The 10,827-nt window shown below is 39.9% G+C and overlaps 1 protein-coding gene across 3 annotated transcripts in view; it reads left to right on the top strand.

The window, feature by feature from the left end:
• The first annotated feature begins 442 nt into the window (after positions 1–442).
• Positions 443–10,827, top strand: part of LOC138058023 (neuromedin-U receptor 2-like) — a 20,868-nt gene continuing 10,483 nt past the window's right edge. The window contains exon 1 of one of the 3 annotated variants that reach the window (XM_068903925.1): positions 443–670. In XM_068903925.1, the coding sequence (XP_068760026.1) occupies positions 650–670 (21 nt within the window). In that variant the 5' untranslated portion in view covers positions 443–649. Of the gene's footprint in view, positions 671–10,290; positions 10,416–10,827 lie in introns of those variants that run through there. The other 2 variants (XM_068903927.1, XM_068903926.1) reach the window with 2 other exon arrangements.

Here is a 10,827-nt window from a genome sequence, read left to right as displayed (position 1 = left end):
TAGTATTGATGCAACTGATGAGCCCGTTTGAAAACGTAAGCCTTGAAAAGAACACAGATCGATTCAAATCATTTCGTGTTGGGTTCCCCCAAAACACTCGATCTCGCCTCAGCGAAAAACAATTAGTTTTTTCAATATGCTGTTCATAAATAAAATCTTCTCGGGCATTAAAAAGTGACAATAGGTCGTTTTGGGTTTTGTGAAATCTTAAAGACATCGTGCTGGGGTCATTATATGGGCTGTTGGATTTGAATAGCTCATCCTCGGTATAGAAACCTGTGAAACTCACAGATGACGTAACACAAAGGAAAACAAAAGAGCAAAAAAACATCAAGCAATAACCTAACCCTACCACGAGCTAACAAAACAAAGAAAAAGTTTCACAAGTTTTTACACCGAAGTAAACCCAAATGAACTCAGTGATAAGGTCTTCTGCAGAGGCTAGTGACAAGCCTCAATAATGAACTGTTTGGATCGATGAATTTATCGAGAAGTAATCCGAATACATGTCTTCTTGTTGCCTTTTAGTTTTCAAGTTGAGGCTGTGGATTATGACTTTAGTTCCGTGCAGGAGATCAAGGGAATCAACTTTAAAGTCTATCACCTTAAATAACTAGTATCCCAGCTTTTGCCACATGAATCACTCTGAATGAAAAGTGCTATCAAAGAGGTATGTCATCTTGTCACACGTTAGTAAACAACACATAAGGAGATCTGCTTTGAGAATAGTCCTTCAATAATCTCTCTCCCGTTCGATATAACATCAGGATTTTGCATCCTATTTGTGCCTTCTCTTGCGACCTTCTACTCCCATTTTATGCCTACACAAGCCTCGACAAAAGTGATGAATAACGTTTTAGCCAGCTTTTGGGATATTGGAAACACTATTTGAGAAGGGACATGCACTATTCATTGTAAGTCATTTGTTTTCGTAATTTCGAGTAGTGATTTTTTTTCTCTTTGCTTGTGATATTTCTCCGGCTCAAACTTACGCCCTGGTCGACCCGGGCTTATCCCATCTCCGTTGCCCTCTCTGGTATAGTTTCTTCAGTATTTGTAGTGTTAAAAAAACAAAATAACAAAAATATCCGCGAGCGTCATTTAGTGAGTTGTGAGATTGCGAAAGTACTAGTGAGATACAGAATGGTTTTCTCAATGGACCTTTTTGCAGATACGGCGGCCATTTTGATTTCTATTGTTTTGAAAGACATAATGGGATGCTCTGGGGGCAAATTAATATGTATTTGCCCCCCGGGCATCCCATAATAGCTATTTGAAACAATAGAAATCATAATTGCCGTCGTATCTGCTAAAAGGTCTATTAAATCCCACACATTGGGAGGTAAGCAACAATGGAAATATGTTGTGTCTTGCGGTCTTTAATACTTAAATGAACGCCAGCCACTTCTTCACACCCGCACTGTCTGGCATAATTTCGCTCTTTTTTTAATATATCAATATAGCAACTTTCATTTCATTCTTTTCCGCAATTCAAATATATGAAACTTTATGAATTCTAAAAAGGACTGAAACAGTTAAATACTCAGTTTTCTAGTTTAATTATGTAGGAGCGACTCGTATCCTTAGGTCCGTGGCGTAATATCTGGACCGTTGGATCGAAAGGCAAATAAAAGTTAAGGATTTCGGTTACAGAATGCTTAGGAAAAATTAAAAGAAAAAGTAATTACGGGCTCAGAGCAACAGTATTATATAACACAAATATTTCGACGCAATCTTAACATCTTCATCAACGAGGAATATTATAACAAATTTTGGTGTAAAGTTTGGATCAATTCCGATGTTTAGAAGTATTCGAAAAAGCAAGAAATGTTTTTGTGATGAACTTGCGTCTGTCCGACCACAAGGTATTACACAACATCACATCTTCATTTCTCTCGGATTTTCTCGCTTTTTTCGCTCGTATTTCGTACTTACAAATTTTTGGAGTTTAAGGAATTTAATAAAACAATTGTTGGATATGAGACTGGTTATAGCCAACTCGGTGCTACGCGCCTCGTTGTCTATTTACCATCTGATATCCAACGGGCGCTCATGGAATAATTGTTAAATACACCGCGTAAATAATTTTCTGGCGTATGCACGTGGCAAGTCCAGGCCCTCGTCTCTCGTGTTGGACTTTGTACCTTCATGAAAACCCGGTGCAGCCAGAGTTGTCATGGGGACGAAAGGGAGAAACAACTGAGATAAAAAAGGCAGTTTCCTCCCATCGATTTTTCTTCTCTGATTCCCCCCCCCCCCCTTCCTCTCTCTCCCCCTGTGACAACTTGACACTTGATGCGCGGTTTGAGTTACGTGTGTGTCAAATGCAATAATTGGATTGTAATAATTAATAATTAGCTCTCTTATTAGTCCAGTCATTCTGAGGAATGACCTGCAACTAATTGCAACAGAAACTTTCTCCTCGTCAATTATATTTAGAATTAATCCCAAAAACAACATACTAAAAGTCCCAGAAGATGCAAGCACGGGAACACCGCCAAAATGCCATAGGAAAAAACACGCTCCGCTGAGATTTGAAAACGAGGCTGATCACGAGTAGTTTTATTATTCTTGTCTATCGTCAGAAGTACACTAAAATGGTCAAAAATCGATTGACTCTACTGAAAACGTTAACTTGTGTACAAACATTTATCTCATGCAAATCAAGATAAAAATCGCTCGCGACAACAGTATATCGTATTCGCATTCTAGTTGTTATGCCTCGCCTTAGGAGGGCCCACACAAAATAATGACAGTAATCTGAAATATCCGTTGTGCGTAACATCTGGTTCACAAACGTTATAAACGAGAAATTGATATTTTGGTTACTAAAGTCTGACATTTTTCTCAAAGTTTCACTGTTTCAATGTACCTATCTAATCTTCTTCAACTTCATCGTCATTATCATATTGGTCCGAACGATTTGTAAATGCCGTACCCCTGCACTGACCACATGCGGGGGAACATTCTTGCTGCAGGTGCATCCGGTAAGTCTTATTCTCCAATCTTCAATTGACATGCCTTTCCCGTTACCACTGTTTCACTTGCATGTACACTCTTAAGCTGTGGTAACGCGCCTCTGCCGACGTCGGTGGCAAATTTTGAAGGTACATCTGTGAGCTCTTTGTGGCAAGTTTTTCGCAGTATCTTTGGTACTGTGACCTATCAAGGGTGTGTCCATGCTTTCCACCGTAGAGAGAAACTAATGCATTCTCGCCTGCTGGCAATACATCGTCCAATGAAGAGTGCAAGTCAAAGACTTTCGCTTGCTTTCTTAAGTGGAAGAATTAGTATATTTCTCTTCTCCAAACAGAGGTAGAAGCACAACAGGACAAGTAAGTCCGTGTCTTCGCCGACAAGTAGAGTGTTCTTTTCCTGAGCAGATTCCACGGCTGTCTTCACAATAAGTACATCGGCGTCACCTTTCGCTTGATATTTTTGACAGTTGTTCTGCTGGAGACACGAGCTCTTCATATTTATGAACCGTTCCTTGTTTCTTGGATTGGAAATGAAGACCTCCTTTTTGAGAGTGACTTTCATGCTTTCTAAAAAAGTTACAGTCGCGTCTGCTTTTCCTCCCGTTTTCCTTTGTTGCGCCATGTTTTTTGTAGACGTCTCGTCATATCCATGCGTCTCTAGTAGAAGGACGGGCAAAGGGCGCATTATCCGACTAGACGAACTATCTATATAACTATATTATAACTAAAATACACCTAGGAATTTCCGAAAATTCACTTGCTTTCCTCGACATTAAACTTTCAGTCGGGCAACGGTAACTACTTGCTGCATTCGTCCTCTCATCCACAATACGTAAAACATGCCACCCCATTCTCTAAATTTCTTAGACTTAGGCGCCTCTGTAGTGATTACGAAAGTACTAGTGAGATACAGAATGGTTTTCTCAATGGACCTTTTTGCAGATACGGTATTCGGTATTCGCATTCTAGTTGTTATGCCTCGCCTTAGGAGGGTCCACACAAAATAATTTTTAAATATGACAGTAATCTGAAATATCCGTTGTACGTAACATCTGGTTCACAAACGTTATAAACGAGAAATTGATATTTTGGTTACTAAAGTCTGACATTTTTCTCAAAGTTTCACTGTTTCAATGTACCTATCTAATCTTCTTTAATTTCATCGTCATTATCGTATTGGTCCGAACAATTTGTAAATGCCGTACCCCTGCACTGACCACATGCAGGGGAACATTCTTGCGGCAGGTGCATCCGGTAAGTCTCATTCTCCAATCTTCAATTGACATACCTTTCCCGTTACCACTGTTTCACTTGCAGGTACACTCTTAAGCTGTGATAACGCGCCTCTGCCGACGTCGGTGGCAAATTTTGAAGGTACATCTGTGAGCTCTTTGTGGCAAGTTTTTCGCAGTATCTTTTGTACTGTAACCTATCAAGGGTGTAACCATGCTTTCCACCGTAGAGAGAAACTAATGCATTCTCTCCTGCTGGCAATACATCGTCCAATGAAGAATGCAAGTCAAAGACTTTCGCTTGCTCTCTTAGATGGAAGAATTAGTATATTTCTCTGAAGCTGCGGCCTTGCCAATTCCATAGAAGTAAGAAGTGTTGTCACGCCCCAAAACCGAGTGAATGAATAGCACGTTGTGACAAAAATCAATTTCTAACTGCTTCCTAACGGTCTTCATATTCCGTACATGTCTTTTGGAGCTCTGCTTTGGCTCCGTCCCAGCTATCCAAACGGAGGTAGAAGCACAACAGGACAAGTAAGTCCGTGTCTTCGCCGACAACTACAGTGTTCTTTTCCTGAGCAGATTCCACGGCTGTCTTCACAATAAGTACATCAGCGTCACCTTTCGCTTGATATTTTTGACAGTTGTTCTCCTGGAGACACGAGCTCTTCATATTTATGAACCGTTGCTTGTTTCTTGGATTGGAAATGAAGACCTCCTTTTTGAGAGTGACTTTCATGCTTTCTAAAAAAGTTACAGTCGCGTCAGCTTTTCCTCCCGTTTTCCTTTGTTGCGTCATGTTTTTTGTAGACGTCTCGTCATATCCATGCGTCTCTAGTAGAAGGACGGGCAAAGGGCGCATTATCCGACTAGACGAACTATCTATATAACTATATTATAACTAAAATACACCTAGGAATTTCCGAAAATTCACTTGCTTTCCTCGACATTAAACTTTCAGTCGGGCAACGGTAACTACTTGCTGCATTCGTCCTCTCATCCACAATACGTAAAAAATGCCACCCCATTCTCTAAATTTCTTAGACTTAGGCGCCTCTGTAGTGACGAGGCCGACTTTAACAGCAAGTGGTCAGTGATTTTAACGGATCGATTCGGTCCTGAGATCTTAACCATGTTAGAAATAAAACGACAAGTTTTGCATCGTGTGCGTGTACATTTGAAAGTTCCCGGTTGCTTTTAGGCGCCTCTGTAGTGACGAGTCCGACTTTAACAGCAAGTGTAAGGAAATGTGCCATTTTTTAAAAAAACGTGGCTACCCTGACTCCGCTGTCACCAAAGGCAAACATCGTGCACAAGAAATCGATCGAGAAGCCGCACTACAAACGTCACAGAACAAAGAAACCAACAGAATTCCATTCACTCTCATCTACCACCCACAAAACCTTGCAGTCAAAGATGTCATTATCAAAAACTCGACACTTATTTCATTCAAACGCAACAAAAACATAGGTAACGTTCCTGTTAGGAGTGCATTTAAGTCTGAAAAGCAACCGGGAACTTTCAAATGTACACGCACACGATGCAAAACTTGTCGTTTTATTTCTAACATGGTTAAGATCTCAGGACCGAATCGATCCGTTAAAATCACTGACCACTTGCTGTTAAAGTCGGCCTCGTCACTACAGAGGCGTCTAAGTCTAAGAAATTTAGAGAATGGGGTGGCATCTTTTACGTATTGTTGATGATAGGACGAATGCAGCAAGTAGTTACCATTGCCCGACTGAAAGTTTAATGTCGAGGAAAGCAAGTGAATTTTCGGAAATTCCCAGGTGAATTTTAGTTATAATATAGTTATATAGATAGTTCGTCTAGTCGGATAATGCGCCCTTTGCCCGTCCTTCTACTAGAGACGCATGGATATGACGAGACGTCTACAAAAAACATGACGCAACAAAGGAAAACGGGAGGAAAAGCTGACGCGACTGTAACTTTTTTAGAAAGCATGAAAGTCTCTCTCAAAAAGGAGGTCTTCATTTCCAATCCAAGAAACAAATGTCATGTATTGCATAAATTGCACACTATGTAAAAAGATCTACGTGGGCGAAACAGGGAGAAAGTTGGCGGTCCGCTTTCGCGAACACCTACGAGATGTACAGGATAACGACACAGATGCATCAAAAGCAGTTGTGCGACATTTTAATCTTCCTAGTCACTCCCAACACAACATGACAATTTGCGGCCTATCCTTACACCATAACACGAGAGAAGCATAGTTCGTCTGGACGGCTTATGCGGCGTCTCTGGTACACAAACGGCCACTGCAAATATTAATACTGTTGATGACGGTGTCCAGGTTTTCATCGCTTATTGTGCTGTAGACTGATCTCGAGCTCAGACTGAATTTGTTTGAACACCTTTCAACTGTCCGAAGACTTACACCCTGCAGAACATCAGCTATAGCAGGAATACTAAACCGATATTTCACAATAAATTGTATCCGTTCTTTCGGAATATTGAACTTTGGTCAGCCCTGTGAAGGGAGCCCGGTCGTTTCGATTCAGGTTGTTTCCATTCATATAGGGTTGTACTACATTCATGATTCGACCAACAGAAAGCAAGCGAAAATCCTTCGCTGTAAAATTAACACGAGATCACCAAAAGGCGCCAGTTTCTTGCAAGTCCTGTGTTGGCGAACTACAGAAGCCCGTGTTTTTTCCCCCAAGCAATATTTAGCGTAATCGATTTGGCATAATTAATTTACACCATGTACAAGTAACAAATTCAAAAAAAATTAGAAATTTATATATTTGCAATGATGAAAAACTTCCACAAACCGAAACGTGCCCTAAGCGTTTTTCTTTGCGTTCGTGGCTCAAGGTTTTTCTTCCCTTCTTAGCGGAATAACACCTTTATTTCGCCACCAAATCCTTTTTTTCTTAATCAGAAATGTTTTTAAATACGAATTTGAATTTTATTCAAGTGTTGACATGTAATTTGCGCTCATTAAAGAAATATTTTTGTCAGTCTTGTTTCCATACTGCCGAAAAATTAGCTTTGTAGCTTGTCAAAAAAACCGCGTTTTTCAGCAAGTTCCAGTGATGGGGTTTCTTAGGACTTTTGACATATTACAAACGACATATTTATGCGTCTAAAACCGCTAAAATATCTTCTGTTGACGGGTTTTTCTAGTAAAATGACTGGACAATATATTTCCTCATCCTGAACGAAATTTTTCAAGAGTTCCGCAACTTTTTGGGTGACATCAAACGCTTTACATTTTTACAAGCTAAACGTATGGGGGGCTGCAACTTTGCAACTGTTTTGTCTTTCTGTGGTATTGAAAACATGCTTGAATATCAATTTTAACGTGGTTCCAATGACTGTGGAGGCCTGCATTTCCCCTTACCCATCTGGAATCACAATATTTTTTAAAAAACCCTCACAACGACAAGAAACCACACCCAAACAATCAACCGCCAACGGCACAATTTTCGTTGACAACTGATGCATCTGATTTCCTGGCCTTTGCCAGACGAGAGTACTTGGTGATTTTTTCATCCTCTTTAATCACCACGTTTCCATTCCAAGGAACCGAGAAATCGACATACGTCCACTTTTGAGCCACTCTATCCACTACAGTAATATCTGGACATTTTTGGTTCGTTCCACCTTCTGATGGGAAGTTTACTGATACGGGGGCGACTTTCGCTCTGGTTCCCTCTCTTCGCTCTGTATTTGTTTACATGATATCACCGAAAAAAGTCATGCTGGGGCGACTCACACCGGCGCGAATTCACCCCGGTTGCTGCACCGGAACGAAAATTTCGTTCCGGCGAGGAATCTCGCAACGGTATCATGTAAACGGGTAACAACCACTCGTTCTGGTGTGAAATCGGCTTCCGGTGGGGTGGAACGGGTAGCAAATGCGTACTTCTCCTGATAAACGCCATATTTGCAATTTGGATTCATGCTTGTATTTTATCGATATGTTGTGTCCCTTCAGGTAAACACGATGCGAATTCACCTCGTCATCATGTAAACGGGTATCAAGAAGTCACCCCGGTGTGAAACTCGCGCCGGTGCGAGTTTTCTCATGTAAACACTCCCTGAGTTGTCTCGATTCTCCTATCCCAGCAGTTCTCAGATCTGTGCATGCAGTACATCGTTTCATTATTTAACACGTCCTGGATCCTTTGACCAAAACTAAACAAACACGTCCTGGATTTGCTCCAATCGTTTTCTGGAAAGAAAAACGGCAGGCAAACTTAGCAGGACCGGAATTTGTTGCAAGGCCACACAAGACGAAGAATTCCTCTCGAAGAAAGCCTTCACTACTTTTTCAAAATATCAAGACTAAAGTGTCCAAAAATGTCAGTGCACCTTGAAACCTGAGTTCGAATAATACTCAAACCCATTACTACTATCTTTAACTTATCCCTTTCGTCAGGTCGAGTTCCAGGGTTATGGAAAGATTCTAAAATAACGCCAAACAGTCACAATACGAGAATGACGTATGACTATATGCACACTCGGGAAACTTTGCCCTATCCAAATTCCTGGAAGACGTTGTGTTCTCCTGGATGACCGAAAATTCAACTACATTGTTACTGAAGGAAACTTTACCCTTGCCTTCTCGAGCTCATTCACAATTGGATCTCGGCGCTTTGAACTCCTCACTGCTATTTGAGAGCTTCAGTTCGTGGTCTTTATTAAAACCCTTAGGATGATCAACATTTAATACGAAATTGAAAGAAAGGGGTACTCCTCTTCATCACCCCATGCACAAATTTGGAACTCGAATCGACAGGTTAAAACATTGTGGAAATTAAGCATCATTTGTTCTAAAGATCTCCAGTCATGCCAAGTGGACAAGATAAGTTTTGATGTCAAAATATCGAAATCTTGTAATCGAAGGTGAACTGAAATTATGTTGATTCCAGAGCTTACGTCAGCAACCATTTCGTTCAAGCGATGTCAATTTCCAATTTTCACTTACCCAATCATAGGCTGCGTTATTTTGCCGTTTCTCTTGGAAGCAAAACGAGATCTGAGAGGATCGCGATACTTAACTACATTTCTATAACATACAAACTGTTCTAAAAAATACAATAAAAGAACTCATTGATTTCAAGTTAATATTTTTTCCCGTTAAATTAGCCTAGAAATAGAAATAGTTTCAAACCTTATAGCTTCCTCTTCACCGGAGATGATCAAAGAAGCTGAAACCACACGAAGCCAAATCACGCTACTTTCCCAACTCAGTGCGATTTTGATGGAATGAGTGAGTTTATGAGGTCTTTACTCCAAACTGCTCAAAACGCTGCAAAGCGCAACAGAAATTGAAGGAACAATTAGAAATGATCGGCAAAAACACTTTGTTAGTATTTTGTATGATGCTGTGGTAACTGGGTAAGTGCTCATTTATTATGATGAGCCTGTGTTTCTTACTCTCTTCGACTCTAGAAGTTATATATATTTTTTGGTATATTTTTTATTGGCTGTGTAGAGTTCATCTGCATTTAATTAAGCGCCGACTCAAAATGCAATCGGCTTTCTCCAATTTAGATGCTGATGTATAATCATCAGGAATAAGAAATTTAACATCACAAAGCCTTATATATTTTATTTTTACCTCTCAACTATGAGAGGCTAACGCTATGGTAAAAAATAAAAACAGAGGGGAAAATGGAGAAGAAAAATAAACAAATGCAAAATAAGATCACTTAGCAAACAGATTCTTTGTTTTAGTTTTATGCATTTTCATCTCGCGCAATATCGTGAGCCATTTGGCAATAGAATTCGTCAGTCTTGACCTACAAACCACACGACCTCAACTGAGCATACGAATTACATTATTTTGTGAAATGACACAAAAAGTACTAACTTCCTTTTTAATCTCATGCAATATCGTAAGCCACTCTCTAAAATCGTCAATTGCGTAATAAGCCAGAAGACCTCTACTGAGTATGTAATTGACATGATTTTATATATGTTTTTTCAAGACCATAGGTGATTCTCTCATAAGTTTGCAGCCTTTGATAGACATGTGCAATTTCGTAGCATGTTTTATTCTACATTTAAGCTCCCAGCTTTATAAGGTTTCCAAGTTAACTTGACTGGTGATTGTGTGGAATGTTGTCATCAATACTTATGCTTATACCCTGATATAAATGTTTTATTGCTTCATTCGTGGGAAAAGAGGCTGAAACATTTAACAAAAGTTATTTCGTGCGTACGTTTAAAGGTGAGTGAAAATAGCACACAACTAGTTCTATCAGATACCATTTCTACCGAAAATTCTGTGGTTTATCTAAATGCAATCATCCACAACATTAACGATCGGATGCAAAAATTTTGGTTTTATCAACGGAGTTGATAATGTGAATTGGCCACCGTACAGAGATTTTAAAAGCTGACGTTTCGAGCGTTAGCCCTTCGTCAGAGCGTTGATAAAACCAAAACAAATTTTGTATGATACTACTTCCCCACCGACGCATCACCACAGTTTTTTTAGAAACTACCCCCTTCATTAACGATGGGATGGTTGACTTTAATAACGTTAATCACAGGGATGCGTTGAATCGGTTTACATACATGTTATTCGATGGTTTAATTAATACATAATACGCGTAGATATTTTGCGTGTTGAGTGGTGG

This window comes from Montipora capricornis, chromosome 7 (genome assembly GCF_036669925.1).
Source record: "Montipora capricornis isolate CH-2021 chromosome 7, ASM3666992v2, whole genome shotgun sequence".
NCBI classification, from domain to species: domain Eukaryota; kingdom Metazoa; phylum Cnidaria; class Anthozoa; order Scleractinia; family Acroporidae; genus Montipora; species Montipora capricornis.
This window is presented reverse-complemented; position numbering and strand designations above follow the sequence as displayed.